General features: G+C 41.8%; 1 protein-coding gene across 5 annotated transcripts in view; it reads right to left on the bottom strand.

Moving 5' to 3' along the window:
* Window positions 1-465: 465 nt before the first annotated feature.
* arhgap36 (Rho GTPase activating protein 36) overlaps window positions 466-16,913 on the bottom strand; it is a 53,730-nt gene continuing 37,282 nt past the window's right edge. For all 5 annotated transcript variants that reach the window (XM_037113343.1, XM_037113342.1, XM_037113344.1 and 2 more), the window contains 9 exons: window positions 7,803-8,113; window positions 5,376-5,589; window positions 4,831-4,886; window positions 4,355-4,505; window positions 4,116-4,264; window positions 2,964-3,140; window positions 2,794-2,882; window positions 2,481-2,707; window positions 466-2,329 (listed from right to left, as the gene is read on the bottom strand). In XM_037113343.1, coding sequence (XP_036969238.1) covers window positions 1,995-2,329; window positions 2,481-2,707; window positions 2,794-2,882; window positions 2,964-3,140; window positions 4,116-4,264; window positions 4,355-4,505; window positions 4,831-4,886; window positions 5,376-5,589; window positions 7,803-8,113 — 1,709 coding nt within the window. In that variant the 3' untranslated portion in view covers window positions 466-1,994. The remainder of the gene's footprint in view (window positions 2,330-2,480; window positions 2,708-2,793; window positions 2,883-2,963; window positions 3,141-4,115; window positions 4,265-4,354; window positions 4,506-4,830; window positions 4,887-5,375; window positions 5,590-7,802; window positions 8,114-16,913) is intronic.

Genomic DNA, 16,913 nt, shown 5'->3' with positions numbered 1-16,913 from the left:
TATAACACACTTTGAGTTTTAGTTCATGAAAGAAAATACCCCAAAATATCTTCTTGTTAATACTTGTAATAATTGTGCCGAGTTAATTTAGGTAACATTTGTGAAACACAGCTCAACGGAATATTTTAACCATTTTATTGCAGAAATCTTACCTGTTACATCTTTTACTTACCGATGAAGAGTTCTGGTTCTTACGCAGTTTCCAGTCTTGAGATTCTTGCGTCTCCCGCTGAAGATAAGCAAATGACTTTGGCTCTTCATCATCTGGACCTTTGCTGCTCCGTCGTCTGACTCAAACAGGGAGGACGAGCAGTAGCTGTAAAACTTCAGAGAAAGCTGCAGAATCTAAATATTGAGATCATCTTCCACTGGAGGGTTTCTTGTCTTCTGAGTCACTTTCTAACCAGAGCACGACTCCGGTCTTTAAAACCACTCTTCTCTTCAGACAAAGAAAGCAACATGGACTCAGAGGCTGTTTGACATTTAATTCTCTGCAGGTTTGATGGTACATTCTCTCTGGTTTAGGGTCTGAACACACCTTGATGGGTTGTTTTTTTACAACAATATAGAAAAAAACAAACAAAAAAAAAAAACATGTCACTGACAAAAATAAAAGACCATAAACAAGACAGATTTCTCTACGAGGAATCCGTAACGATACGTCCACCGGCTGAGGTGAAGGACGGACTCTGTGCAACAATGGAAACACGGAGCTCTAACAAAACACCTGCACAGTTTTCAAAGCTAATATGTTTTTTCTCTGATGTGACGTGAGTCTGTACATGGGAGGAAAAAGCAGTTAGAGGTGTTAAAGGTGGAGCTGACTTGGTGGATGTCGCCCTCTTGTGGTGAAAAGAAGGTAGTAACGTGTGTGTGTCTCCTCGTCAGTGTATAAATCTGCAGGTTGATCAACTCATCCTTTAAGTTTTGACTCATTCTGGGAGCAGAAGCAGGTCCAGCCTGACCGTTCATGAGGATCCAGCCCCCTTTGAAACAGACCCACAGCTGACGTTCCCCCACTGAGATGCTAAAAAGATGCTACATGTGAGCGTTCAGCTGGTGATTTGCGATACAAAAAACATCAAAGGTTGTTTTTTCCAATCAGTATACTGCTTTTACTTTGTCAAAACATTTGGTATACTCTGTTTTTTAAGGGTGTTGTGTCAATAAATTGTGTTGAAACAGTTTTCATACTTTCCGTCGAGGCTGTAGTCAAATTCATGTCAGTCCAGAGTAAGACGAGTCAAATCTGAGCAGTTTTCAGAGGCCAAATAATGTCCTGTCTTTGTCAAAATCACCAAATGAACACTCACTGAGCTGCACACAGGAATCTACTTTCTGGCTAATATTTCCATTGCCGAGGCGTCTTCAAGAGTTTTCAGTCATTCTGCTGATAGCTGAATTGTAAATTCAAGATTAAAAGAGAATGGAGCTTATTGCAGGTAACACTAAAACAACAGAAAACCAAAGGGAGTCTGGTAGATAACAGGGTGTTAGAGGATCCATGCAGCTATGGTTAGTCATGTAGGTAGTACAGGCAGAGTGTTGTTCATGTGTAAAATCATGATTATAGTATTTACATCAGTTGTTACTGCGTCCACTTCAACACAATCTCTTCTTCATCAAAGTCTTTTTCCAACATGAATCCAAAATGTCTTATAATAAAAACAACTTTTTCTGTTTTTCTTTTTCTTCAATTTTTCCAACTTTTTGTTCTTCTTCTTCCTGGTGTTGAGTTCACAGGCGTGATGCGTTCCAGACGTGCCAGAAAAAGTGGGAAAATTCCAACTTCCAACTCAAAAGATCTGCACCTCAGAGCTGAAAGTTCACGTCGGTGATTTAGGGATCGTCTGGCCTCGTTGTGACATCACCAGAAGTACTCTTGACTTCTGTTTTTTTTTTTTTTTTTTTTTTTAAAGGTCGTCCCTGTGAATGTAACATGTCCTTTGACCTCTGACCTCACACTTCATCTCCCTCCTCTTCATCGCCCTTCATCATACCATCGTCTCCGAGCTCGACCCTTTCCCGGTGAAGAAGTCCCAGAAGTTGGCGGCCGGTGACGGTTTGCTCTCCTCCTGTGGCGTCTGTTTCACCCAGATGCTGCTCTCGGTCGACCCGGTCAGGCTGGAGCAGCTGCCGCTGGCGCTGCCTCCGCCTCCGCCCAGGGTGAAGCTCAGCGCCGAGCTCAGCGTGCCCCGGCGTTCCTGGGAGTCCTGGGAGTCCTGACTGTGGAGCCTGGAGAAGGAGGAGGGCTGGGCCAGGCTGAGCAGGTTGTGGTGGGAGTGGAACTGTCGCATGTGGCGGATGGATTTACCTGGAGGGACGTCACCTGGAGGAGGAGGATCTGATTGTTAAAAGCAGCACTTGATGTACATTTTTTACATGCACTTTCTTTCTTTGACAGCTAGGTGGTGCTGCTGCCACATTTAACATCTCAACACACTCGATGCTCAACCCATGTGATACCAGTAAATACGTACCGTATCTCACGTCCTGTCTCTTCCTGCTCTGGTTCAGCTTGAGCACGTTGAGGAACACCTCGCTGGTCAGGCTGCCCTCGCCGCCGCTGCCGTCCGGAGGGAACAGCGGCGACGGCGGCTCCAGAGGGGACAAACTCCCGCTGGAGGCTCCCACGGAGTCCAGAGACGCTCCCGTGTCCCGCCGACCCCCCGACTCGCTGACGCTGTCCACCGTCAGATGACTGCCGCTGTGGAGAAGACAGACACCGATATCACAGAGATTCACTCAGTTGGTACTGATGGGGCTTAACCACAGACTGGTTGTCGTGGTTACCTGAGCTTCCTTCGCAGCAGGTAGTCGATGATGTCAGGGTCGGTCTGGATCAGACTCATCAGGACCTCCTGCTGCAGCTCTGCAGAAACCTGGAGGGTCACAAGTGAAGAGTTAAATGAGCTCAAGTCTTTTTTTCATTTTTATATGGATGTCTGGTCATGTGACCGTACCGTGAAGAGCCTCTTGTAGTTCTGTACGAGCACCAGCGTCACGCTGATGATGGCCGTGCTGTCCTCGATGCCCATGGCGCAGATGTGAGGACTCGAGTCTGATCCTCGTTCCCTCTGCAGCAGGTTGGGCCCGAAGATCACCGCCAAGTTGGCCGCCGTCATCTTGTTCCCAGGGATCTGGATGTTGAGACGGCAGTGATTTAAGAGAAATTTAACTCACAACATAGTTTAAAAAAAGTGTCTTCTTTTATCTTTCCTGTGTTTTTGTGAAATATTGTGACATTTTTCCACATTAGGATCCCAAGAACTCCTTTGAAACTTTTGTGTCATCAGATTATAAGCTACAAACTGTTGAAAGGATTGACGAGTATTAATGTTCTGTAGTGGAAGTTTCCCTTGTTTTAAACTAGTGATAACAAGCTTTGCAAACTTCACATTGCTGACCATTTATAGAAACATTTTGCTTTCCTGAAAATCTTGAAAAACAAAATAAAATCCACGTTGCTTTTTGTCGTTCATTGACTGGTCGAGCCATCAATCAAACTGGCTTTGTTTGGGCCGAGCAGCTGGGAACAGATTCAGTAAAGAAGCAAAGATGTGCTCAAGTTTATCACCCAATATGGGTAGAAGGGAGGAAAGACAAAGAAAGAAAGAAAGAAAGAAAGAAAGAAAGGGAGGGGGAAGGCTGGAAGGAAAGAAAGGAGGGAGGAAGGAAGAAGGGAGGGATGAAAGAAAGAAAGAAAGAAAGAAAGAAAGAAAGAAAGAAGAGGGGTAGGGAGGGAGGAAAGACAAAGAAAGAAAGAAAGAAGGGAGGGGGAAGGCAGGAAGGAGGGAGAAAGGAAGGAATGAAGGAGGGAAGAAAGAAAGAAGAAGAGAAGTCAGGAAGGAAGGAAAAAGGGCGAGATGAAGGAAGGAAAAAGAAAGAAAGAAAGAAAGAAAGAAAGAAAGAAAGAAAGGAGGGGAAGGCAGGAAGGAGGGAGGAAGGAAGAAGGAAGGGATGGATGGATGAAAGAAAGAAAGAAGGCAGGCAGGTAGGAAGGAAGGAAGGAAAAAAGAAAAAGAAAGAAAGAAAGAAAGAAAGGAAGGAAGGAAGAGGGGAGGGAGGGTGAGAGGAAGAAAGGATGGAAGGAGGAAACATTATTGCTACTCCACCTCCTCGTCGTTGGTCCCCACGCTGTCCTGGGCGAAGCTCTGCACGGTGTGTAACAGGCTGAGCAGCCTCAGCAGGGTGTCACAGTTACAGGGAGGCAGCAGGTAGAGGAGGTGCTGCAGGTACTGCAGCTGGTCTGTTCCCCTCAGCACTGCAGGAGGCGCAGGGAGGAGTCAGTGCAGGTACAGGTGAGGTGATGTTCAGTCATCGTGTGTGTGTGTGTGTGTGTGTGTGTGCTTACAGTTGGCGTGCAGGAAGGCGGGGTACAGCTCTCGGGGCAGCAGAGGATCAGGCATGTCTCGGAGGAACTCTTTGAGCAGCGCCGCCACGTCGTGGACGCTGTGCTCCTCGTCCAGCTGGACGTCCACGCCAATGTCGAAGTCCTCCCTCAACTAAAGGAACAAACACACACACACACACACACACACACACAAACACACACAAACACACCAAGAGGTCAAAGAGGGGTCTCTTTACCCCGATGGACACGATTTCTCCAAAACAGGACATCACACATCATCAGCTCTTCACTTGAAGATTATTTTTATATTCCAGTAAAAACATGTCCCCAAAGTGTTGATCTGGATCGGGTTTTGATAACAGGACGTTTACTAGCAGTGTGCAGAGTAAAGGATCTGAATACTTCTACCATCACTGCTCCTGAGACGAACAATATTTAATTCAGCAGTTGATGTGATGAGCATTAAATGTCCTCACCTGTCTCACTCTCTTCTTAGAGCTGCCAACTCTGAAAATTCCCACAGTCTGAAGACCTGAGGGCACAAAATGGAATAAAAACAGTCTTTAACAGATCTTTAATTTATCCACATTCACAGGGGCACTTCTGTCTGGACATTTAAATGGATGTCAGAAACTTCTTATGAAAAAGGACAAAGGAAAGCAAAAAAGTTTTTTTTTCAAGACTACTAAGAATAAAAGAGAAAAGTAAGAATTGTAACTTTGTAACTTTTTTCTTCTCAGAATGACACAAAAACTCTCACATTTGTTTTTGTTTTTTAGTTTTTAAAAAGAGTTTGACTTTTTGTCTGAATTAAAGACACTAAAAGTTGGAATTGTTTTTTCTAAAGTTAAGACCAAAGTTAGAATCAGGATTTTTTTTTCTCCATGTCTTTATTCTCAGAGAAGCCCTACATTTTTAAGTGTTGGCCGTATTCCTTTTCTATAACTTCTGCTTTGTAATTACAGTTTATTTCATTGAGAGACTCCAAATGGCACGACTGAACCACGGCCTGTTTCCTCACCGTGGTTCTCGATGTGGCTGCAGCACCTCTCCAGCACCCGGGGCACCTGTCTGTAGATGGGGTTGAGGCTGAGCTTCGTCTGGGTCCTCCCCTCCGTCGAGCCGCCCGCCGCCTTCTTCAGCTCCAGCTCGGCCGGGTGGGAAAGCTGCAGCGCCTCCAGCAGGCGAGACTGACTATCTACAAGGTCGGAGATGGAGTCCACGGACAGACCGCCCTGCAGAGAAAAGAGTTACTGCTCACTTTTCAAATAAAGAGTTACAGGAGAAAATGGAATAACGGTTTTTTTAAGATGGATGTCAAAGAGACGAGGCCAGAAGAGCTGAGAAGTCGATTGTTATCACTCAATCTGACGTCACTGTCAAATAAATATCTGGGCAGCTGAATACCACAGGAATATAAATCACCCGTCTATGAGCCGCGGATGGTTTCTGGAGGAAGGTCAAGTGCGTGGAAGGAGGAATTTCCAGCAGCACTTCAGTCCAGAAACCACGAGGAGTTCAGAAATGAGAGGGTATTCACTCGATCTGTGAAGTGTAGTCCACGGTTTCCACACTCACACTCAACATTTTTGTCACTTTTCCAGAGTGGATGCAGGATGAACTTCACATAGAAACTACTGAGGACTAATCTGCAGCGCTGAGACAGTTTAGATGACCTTAAAGACCTCCATCAGTCTCCTCTCCGGTCCGAGTGGAGGAGGTCCAGCCTGCTTCAGGGCTCCAATCTCAGCGTACAGATTCGCTGCTGTAATAATTTAGAAAGCGTTCTTCTTTCTCCTCCGCCATTCATCTCGTTCCAGCCATTAATTTCAACCTTTACTCCCACTGTGTATCTATCTGTCACTGCCCGGGACACGACGCAGCGACAACGCCACCGCAGAGCTGCAGCCGAGTGTGTGTGTGTGTGTGTTGTCAGATATGTAAACACTGAGCTGCTACAGTCCAGACGGTTGTAAGAGGATGAGTCATCTAGATTGAGACGGATGGGGAAACTGCTCTTTACTTGACTCTTTTAGCCAGTGAACCACTTCGAACCACAGTTAACTATCAGTGTTGGGAAATATATCTGTCAGTGTGATGAATCAAACAGAGATATTCTGTTAAACGGAAACTTTTTATCTGATATTATCATAAATGAAAATTTTTACTTTGTATGTTAAAAATTTCAACTTCTAAGTGAAGCTTTTTCTTTCAGAATTTTTACTTTTTATCTAATTTTTTTTTTTTTTTAACTTTTCAATGATTTTTTTTAATCACTTACTTTTGACTTTCTCCTGAAACATTTTGTTTTTCACTGATGACTTTCTCAACTTTTTTATGTCAACACTTTTTAACTCATAAATGTGACTTTTTTTTTAATCTCAAATTTGTCTAATTTTTTTTCTCCCAACAAATATTTTTCACTCAAAATTTCAACTTTTAACAAAAACGTTTTTAATTCTTGACTGCTGATTTTTTTCACTTTTTTTTTTTCATTTTTCTACTTTTCATTGTCTTTTTAGTGAACATTTTTTATGTTTAAATTTTGACTAAAAAATGTGAAGTTTTTTCTTTCTGAATTTTTACTTTTAAATGAAACTTCACTCAATAATTTTTATCTCAAATTCTCTACTTTAAGTCAACACTTTTTAGCTCATAAAAGATTTTAGAATTGTTTATTATTAATTATGACGTTCTGTCTTATATTTTGGACTATTTATATCTTTTTTTTTTACCATTTGTCTTTTTGACCATTTATCCCATGATTATGACTTTCATCTAAGATTTAAACATAATTAACAAACATAATCAAAGGATTAATCAATAATGAAGATGATAATTGTTTGCAGCCAGTCAATTTTATTTCTCCCTGTGTTGTTTGCAGTGTTTACTTCAGTGACTGCACTGATGGCTGGTTCAGGTTCGATTACTGTCCTCTCTGGCTGTGATGATACTCATTACAGGCTTAACATAACCACTGTTTCCAGACCAGCGTGGAGAGGATTACAGGGTGTGACGGCTTACACACATGAACACACACACACAGAAACACACACACACACACACACACACACACACAGCATTTTTTGTACAATCAGTCATGACTGTGGAAACAAACTGAAGAATTTGTTGTGAAAATGTTTACAGATGGAGATGCAGGCAGAGATGACACACACACACACACACACACACACACACACACACACACAACACACACACACACCCCAGTTGACACTAAACCTGGCATGAACACACACCTGTCCTGCCAGTTTTCACTTTACCGATCATCAGAACTTTTCTGCCCTTGACGTACAGATTCAAATCTCTCACACATGGAAGCACCCAAAAACAAATAACCGCTGACGATTAAATGTGGAATTTAGCAAAAAACAAGGAGGGACAAGCAAGATAAATTTAAAAAAGAAAGAAAGAAAGTTGTGTGCCTCACCCTCCTCTGTCGGCCGCTGTTGTCCACAAAAGTAGGTGACAACGGTTTGTTCTGGTTCTCATAAATGGGCGCCGGTGCCACCGAGTTTGCAGAAGGCGAACAGGGACCTCCTCCTGTGATGGACGAGGAGCTGACCAGCGGCTTGTTCCCGCTGAAGAACTGCCTCTTCTCGGCCCTGAAGCGCAGGATGCTGGCCTCCAGGTCCAGGCAGTCCCGCCTGCTCTCCTTCAGGGCATCCTGCCGCCGCTTGTAGGCCCGGTCGTTGGCGATGACCTGGGAGAGGGGGATGCCGAACGCCTTGGGGGCCGATTCTGACGGAGAAGACGAGGAAACAGGAGTCATTTCACATTTGCATGTTAGCAAGAACAAGTTAGCAACTAGCTGGTAAACATAGTTGAAATATTTAACAGCTAAAGATCCAAAATATTTTCGCCTCGGCCTGCTCAGTCGTCCTCCTGGATCCACATTCCTCACTTTTACTTTATATAATCTGCTTATATCAGATATTCTGACAGTACAGTACGTATACTCTGTTGCTGATGCTCTGCTCTATACATGCCACATCTACTGAATTCCCATCCTGGGAAGAAGTTACTGCTGGATGTCCTTCAGAGCAGTTCCCGGTAAAGTCATCATTGCAAATTATTTGCCTGATATGGTGAAGTGGCTCTACATCCCTCAAAGAATTACTCACTACTGAAGGGAAAAATACACTTATTTGGTGTTAGAAAAACTGTGCACGATGCTGTTTTTTCCCACCCACATTTAATCTCCCTTTTACAAATCCTGCAGGAAAGATCATGGAAAAAAACAGATGGGAAAGATGTCAGAGTTGGTACTGATAAATATTTCTTAACTGTGTCTGGTGTCAGCTCTGGAGGAGAGAAATATCTCATCTGTAATGGAAACACTAACTGTTTTCCCCTCTCTCCTCTGCCGAACTAAATCTTCATGTAGACGATAAGAAATGTAAAATAATATCAGAGAGTGCTCCTCTTCTCCAATGAAAACAGTTTTGCAGATGAATTAATTTATTCTGTGCACACTGTTGTTGTAAATCAGTGTTTGGAGCTGAGCTGGAGTGAGTCTTGTCGTATTTACAGAACACATTCCTCTCTGCTGATCCCGTCTGAACTCCTAACAGGAAGGAGATTCAACTTTCATCTCTAAGACGAGACTCCTCTTGTTCACAGAGCAGTAACCAACACCATATACTGGTGGTGTTTGTGTTTTTAGACATTCTCTCTGTGTGAATAAACTGTTTTGAAAATGGTCATTTAGAGTTTGATTATAGAAATAAAATACCTACTATATCATGTCTTGCTTTCTTCTGCTTAAAACTATGACGTTCCATCCCTCTAGTGTCAGTTTTGCTTGTGACTGGCTCTCTGGTCAATTTAGTAAAATATGCAAAGTCTTGTTAGACTTTCAAAATAAAGCTTGGTGACAAACTGTTTGCTTATTAGGACATATGACTATTGAACTGTTGATCATCAAATGGCCATGGCTTGGGGAAACCATTTTTTATGCAAATTTGCCAGGAGAAATTTCTTTCATGTAAAACAAAGAGAAAAAACCTAAGGTGAGAACTTATCGTTTTCATCCGTGAAAAAGATTTTGTGCAAAGTGAAATAAAAAAAAAATAAAATCTTACAAATACATTTTCATCTCCGGAAACATATGAAAAAGAATTCCAGCAGAAAATACATTTTAGTAGGAGGAAAAAACATTTTCATGTGTGAAACCAACTGAAAAAACTCCCAGGATATAAGTTTTAATTATAAGTTTCAATGTGTGAAACAGAAAAATAAAGAATTCAAGAGAGAAGAAAAAATAAGAAACCAAGTTAAAAAAAAGAACGAAAAACGTGATGGGAGAAAAAACAAAACAAAAAAAAATCCATGTGTAAAATCAAGTGATTGAAAAAGAAAACTAAAGAATTCAGGGGAGAGAAAAAACAGCATCTGTGAATTGTCATAAATAAATAAATAAATAAATAAATGTTATCAGAAAAGAAAAATGTCAGGAGATTTTTCTTCCAAGTGTGAAACCAAATGAAAAAAAAATTGATAGGAATTTTTAAAGTTTTTGTATGAAAAGAGTAAAAAAAAAAATAAATAAATAAAAATGTGTGAAACAGCGATTTTTCTTCCCTGGAGTATTTTTTCTTGTTTAAAATCTGAGTGAAAACAAAAAAAAATCTTTTTCATCAGTGAAAATGTGAAAAGAATTTCATCAGAATTTCTTTTAATGTGCAAAACCAAATTTTTAAAAAAGCAGATCGTGACTTGGAACCCTGATAACATTTAAAATTTGTGTCTGATATGATGAAATGAAACCTCGATTACTTCTGAATGTGGTGATCTCACAGAGGAGATAGATAAGCCATTGAAGAAGACGAGCGGTATAAGAATAGACAGAGTGGACGGAGAGAGGAGGTAAGAGCGCGATCAACCGGTAATCCTGTTAGAGCAGCAACAACCACAAACCAGACACCACACTCAGACTGATACAGGCTTAAATCAGGTGTTAACAGGCGGCAGGCAACACGAGCGAAGTCGCTGTCATCACACGAGTTTGACGGTCAGCAGCTCGGCTAAAAACGCAAATCCTTCGCTCTGCTACGTCACATGACCACAGCGGTGGCGCAAAGACTGTGACACAGCACTGAGATCCAGTTAGAGGGTTGAACTGAGGGCATTAGGAAGAACAACAACAAACGCAATGGCTTCGTTTAAGGTTTTCAGAGCTGCTGCAGGAGGGACTCTAAGTTTAGTGAGTGAGGAAAATAAATGAAAGTTTGCTGATACTTTTATTATTATTATTTTTTGACTATAATTCTGCTTAGATACTTGCTTATCAGTTGCTTTTCCCATTATTGTTCAATGATCAATATGACCTACAAGGCACTAGAGTGTTTGGGGGATTTTTTGCAAAAGAAAATAACATATCATCTTCAAGTCTTCACACACTGCTGACTGAATCTCATAAGTTTGTGAAATGACCACAAATTAAGAATCTGCAATCCTGCCAGATAAATAGAAACATTCAATGATCAATATATATCTAAAAAGGCATTGGACGATTTTAATTTTTTGCAAGAGAAACCAACGTATCATCTGCAAAAGTTCACACACTGCCGACTGAAAATCCTGCCAGAAAAATTAAAATAAAGTTATAGAAATCTAGTTGTAACATCTCACATCAGCGTTTTTATAGAAACAGCTTGTTGCTTCAAACATTTGGGAGGATGTTTGTGGTCTTGAACCCTGAACGTGCAAACTGAAGGACAACGACCAACACATCCTGCCAAAGTTGAGTGTAAAATGACTGTTACCTAAAATACACCCACGAACAGCAATGTTCGAAAAGGCCATTAAGGCATCGAACAGCTTAATCGGGGTGGAATCCTCGCCCGCCAACGTTCGCAGAATCGTGACCACACAGAGCGCAGTCTGAATGAAGACACGTGGACAACCAACAAGCGCACACGTGTACAGTCACACTTGGTAAGAAATTTCCCAAGCAGGTCAAGACCGCCGTGGCAGACTGGCAGGATGCCACGCAAAGCCTTAAAGGTCCGGGACCGAGTCAGCTGGAAATAACTCGGAGGATGTGTGAGGAGTTTATTCAGCACTTACACAGCAACGTAGACACATCATTCACAGTTTGATCAACAGAGAAAGTAGGCTGTTATTGCATATTATTGCACTTCTTTGTATGTGAACAAACAGGGGATCAGGGTTGAACGAGAAACTATAGGATGGATTGAGGAATATTCCCAAAGTCCTCGTTGATTTTCCAGGTTAATGTGGAAAATCTGACATAAATCTGCCTGTTATGTGTAACCCTGTGAGGGCAGTTGTTAATCCAGAAGGATGCTAGCCAAAACTACTTATTAGTTTCAGGTGAAAAAGCTTGTTTTCTCATGAAGAATTTAGTCTTTTCAGCAGCAAAACAAGATCTATCAGACAGCTTTCCTTAATCTCTTTAAAGGAAAAGAGCAAATTTGGGAGTGACCAAAAAATTTTAATAGTCTCTCGTCCTACAACTCCATTTTAGAAAATTTCTGCCCCTTTATTTGAATCCGATCTGACCAGGCCTCCTCCACGTGTACCAACATCAGATCAGGCGCCAGGCCTCGTGGATAAGCTCCTTGACAGGTGCCTCGTTGGCCGAGTGCCAGCTAACGTTAGCTTGCAACCACAGGGACAAGCTAACAGTCACTGGAGAGGCTACGAGCAGATGGTGAAGCTACACACGGTTGTTGTTGTGTTAACAGATGATAAGATTGTAGGACATAATAGGATGTAAACATGCTAAAAGTCAAGTAAACAATCATATCAAAAGCTACTTTTTAGCAATCCAGATACCTGGTCAGATGCTTTGTTAAGGTTTGTCTTTGGTTCCTCATGTGTCATGATTATCTATTAAACCCTTGTGTTAGCCTATTTTTCAAGGATGTTTTTTTCCCTCATGCTTTTCAGACTCTCTACATAGCAGAGACTTGGCACCACCATTAATAATGGAAGTGTTAAATCTAGTCCTTAATTTCTTAGATTCGGTTCTAATCCTAAAATGGTTCCTGGCGTCCAGGAGAAGGTCCTGCGGAGGCCAATATGGCTGAAATTTGTTCTCAGCTGTTATGAAAACAATTTGTTTCCTGTTGTAATTGTTTCAGTGTGTGGTGTAACATGAGAAATATTTGTTTTGGGGGCTGCTCCTCATTAATTTCCCATTGGGTGACTCAGCAGCAGTAATTACAGCATTTACCTCTTTATCAACATCTCGCTGTTTGCCATGTTTCCACCTTATTTTGAGTGTGGCAGGAGAGACAATAGATGTTTTCCTTACACACCAACCTGGTTTCAAAACAAACAAAATGTCTGCCAACAAGACCGAACTCCATCAATCAGTAGATGTCATCTGTAAATGTGTCTTATGCTTAATGGCCCTGTTCGATCAGTAAAGCCGAGCTTATTCCTGACGTCTGTTGGCAGGAACAGCCAAGCCGACCACCGGGGTGCCAACTCTGACAGCATTAGCAGCTTGTGCTGGATGTGTTTTAAGTGTTTGCTTGTTTAAAGTAAATAGTTCAGGGTTTAATAGTTGGCTGTTGCAGCTCGGTTGGGAGTCTTGGACGACGCTTCAGGCAGTCTAGCTAACGAGATGTTTAGATAACTGAGAGGTCAGAGGCTTTAATGCCACAGAGTTATAAAAAGAAAGATAATTAAACTCTACACAGGTTTTAATTGACTTAAAGAAGTTTATATTCTACAAACTACCCAGAGTAGGTCAGTTGTTTCGAGGCTCATTTTGATTTGTCATTTCTTTCCAGGAACATTTTGAGTTGTATCATATATATTTTCTTTGTAAAATCTTAGATGAATTAGGGAGGAAAAGGAATTCTAATTTTGTTCTGTCAGTACAAGATTTAGGGGTTTTGAGATGTCTGAATGTCATGAATTACAATTCTGTCACTGAGAATACATTTATCAAACTGCATTTAGAAATGTATTGTTATTTGAAAGTTAAATCAATGTATAAAATGCAAAACCTTTACATAATTTTAATCTCTGAAGGTTTTTTTTTTAGGTTCAGTCAAAATGCTAATTTGAGGTTTATAAAACCTTAAAACTGCCTGAATGTAGTAAGTTTTAGATTTATTTGTGTTATCTACAAAACAATATTATTTATTCTGAATAAATAAATTCTCACTCGTACCAGCCATTATTTCTCAATTCTTACCAAAACTCGACAGTGAAAACACACAAAACCTAATGGCGGAAAACAGCTGTGTGAGTCTGACTGGTTAAAATCGCATTATTTCTGGTCCTCAGGTCGTCGTCTGTTACTGGAAGACCGGCCGAGATATATTTAGACGCTGCTGAGCGCTCAGTGATGAACATGTTTCGCTCACCACACAGCAGCTGGATGATGATATCGGTCCTCCAGGGTATTAGGGCTTAGCGAATTTAAAATCCTGTGTTTATTTAACAGAGGATGACCTCCATGTAAACCCCTGTGAAACAACACTGAAGCAGAAGACAGCAAGCTCTGTCACTTCTATTCAAACTTTTGTCTTAAAATCACGCCAAATTCAGGGAGTGTGTGATGGTGTGTGTGTTTTATTTTGCACCTCCACTTTTGGGAGTGCAACTCCAGGAACGCGTCCCCGTTTGCAGCATTCATCATCAGGTATAAACACTTTCCTTCAGACGCAGTTGGACGACACACAGTATTGACCTACTTGAATCAGGAGCATTGCCCCTAAGCCTTAACACTCGACAGCCCAAATAAACATTTGGCACTAATTCGATCTGCGCAGGCGTCCAAACTGCTACACCTGGGCCTGATTTCAGCGATTTAACTCCCTCCTCTACTTCAGCTGCTCACTGCAGAATCAGCACCAGAAAATGGGAATTCTACATAAAGTATAGCTAGTTGGGAAATTCGGGGAAAGTCAGGGGAGGAACAGGAATCTGTTGATGCTGTCGGCATTGGAGAAATTAAGATGTTCACTACTCGCAATGCCTGATTTAGAATTGATTTGGACGGCACTTTGATTTGATTTGTTTTTCCTATCAAGTTCATCAACAAATAATGAGAAAGATTTTTGTTTATTTTCTGGTTTTTGGTTGAATATCAAATGGCCAAATGATTCACAGACTTAGTGGAAACATCCAACGTGAAACATAAAATGGGTTTAAATAGAAAATTGGCTGTTCATTTTATTTTATTTTTTTGCTTGACAAGTCTGTGATTGGTTAAAACCAAGGGGGAATAATAGATCTCGGCAATCCTTGCAATAACAAGTCATCATTAGAAAGCGATTTTTTTAACAGGCCATCGTAAAAACATTATTGATTTTGACAGGAAGGATGTTCAACATGATCAGAGACCACTCGCCGTGTTTTCTTTCTCCTTTACCATCCACCTCTTTTGGCTTTGTCGTCATTCTTAACAGCTCTTCTGAGGATGTTGTGATTATACATGAAACTCGTTGCACACTTTGTGATCCTGCAGCATGTGATCTGTTACCTGCTGACCCCTGAAGGCCTCGCGGTGGAGCCTGCAGCCAGCAGCAGCGCTCTGCCAGGTCCCCAATGTTCTGTGTTTTGATTAGCAGGGTTAGCTTCAGCTAAGTCCCTGTGAGTAAGAGGCTGGAGGCAGGATTTACAGACCTGCACAGACAGCCCGGGAATGTGTGTGTGTGTGTGTGTGTGTGTGTGTGTGTGTTTTGGCTGGTCTCTCGCACTGCTGTGATAATCACCTGGGAATTGAGAACATCTCTTTATGGGAGGTGGGGGTCACACTGGCAGAAGAGCGGCTACATGGCTTAGAGCAGGAGGAAGAAGAAGAGGAGGAGGAGGAGGGAGGTGAAGGAGGAAGAGGGGAGCGAAGAAATGTAACGACGGAGGCAAAGTGAAGAAATTAAAATGGGACGTCTTGCGCTGGAGACCTAAATAAAGTAATCAAAACTTATTTTTGGTGTTTAACACTGACACACTTCACAGCCGCCGACTCTCGCAGATCATTTTGTTCCCGTTCAGAACAATGAAAGGCTACAACCGAAACTTCCTCTAAACATTCTGGGTGGATGCCGACATCCACATTTGAGCAAGAGAAGGCACGAGGTTTTGTAAAACTGTTAAACATAAACAATGAATAAAGTCATAAATGTTTGGCAACATGAAATATTTATTTTTAACGCCTCCGCTCCTTCTGAGATCAACCCAGTGAAGAAGTTTAGAGTCTAAAACAAATATACTGCCCACATAAAAATGGTCTGTGGTCCCCTGTGCAAAACAGAATAACCAGACACATACTGACTAATATTCCAGTACGCATGAACTGAAGTAAACAGAAGCCCCCTGAAAAACAGGCCCTCAATATGAATGGACAATAATCAGCCCCGTCAGATTCCCTGGATGTCTCATACTGAAGTTTTATTGCATCCCTCGGCGTCACATAAAGACGCAGACACAATGTAAACCCACCCACGTCAGCCGCCGTCACAGCAGCTGCTTCTACTAGTATTTAAAGAGATGAAGTCCCAAAAGAGACAAGATGGGGGTCTGAGTTGAGAAGTGGGTCATGGCGATACAGCTTTAAAATAATACTTTGATATCTTTAGGCTCGTTCTATTGTGACTAGAACACTTTCAGATGCTACACTGATGCTCAAGTTTTAACTCTCTAGAAGTCTTTAACATCTGAGCTGTGTGAACTGGGATGTCAACAAAACGAGATTTACTCCATGATGTGGTGACAAGTTCACTTTATTATCACTTCTAAAGGAAATCATACCGCTTTTGTCCACAGGGGGCGCCAGAATCAACCTAAATAAAAACTCCCTGTGGCTGCTTTAACTTGATTCACTTCTGATGCCGCCTGAAGAAAACTTTTATTCCTAAATATGTTAATAATGACGTAACCGCAGTAATAAGTTTGTTATTTCATGCTAATAAGTGTCACGTAACTACGGTGTTGTGTTAGAAGACGGTTGTTCACCTTAGCGGACTCAATTTCTAAGCAAGCGTTGTTCCACGTAAGACGAAAAGTTTGGACTTTCGTGGAAAATCCGACTCAAGTTCTTCACTGAGAATCCCACAGTCAAGCAGCAATAAAAATCTTAAACAAATCGTCCACAGTCTTGATTTGACAACAGTCACATTACAATCCAACCGTATATGGAGAATTAAAAAGTCGAGGCATGTAAATTCCTACAAATTGTGACACAGAGCTTTCTTTAAAAATAACCATGAGCGACGGCAGACGTTACCCCACATCCGACAGTTCAAGTGTTCTGAATAAAACACCACTTGACGCTTGTTATTTCCAGTAATGAGTGTATCGGCGTGCACGTAAACACACCCCCTGCTGACGGGAGCTGCTTCTACGTCGGCGGGGTGACACAGCGTGACTGTCGGAGAGCACGCCGAGGACGTTCGCATTCATTATTATTAAGTCTAGGTTTACAACAACTCATGGAAGCGGCAGAAACAATGAGTTTGACTCTTGAACGCTCCATGAGTCAGTCTGCAGCCCCGGAGACACTCACGCTCTATAAACACCAGTATTTCAAGCATGTGAGACCATTAGTGGTGAG

Source organism: Acanthopagrus latus, chromosome 10 (genome assembly GCF_904848185.1).
Source record: "Acanthopagrus latus isolate v.2019 chromosome 10, fAcaLat1.1, whole genome shotgun sequence".
Classification (NCBI taxonomy): Eukaryota; Metazoa; Chordata; class Actinopteri; order Spariformes; family Sparidae; genus Acanthopagrus; species Acanthopagrus latus.
This window is presented reverse-complemented; position numbering and strand designations above follow the sequence as displayed.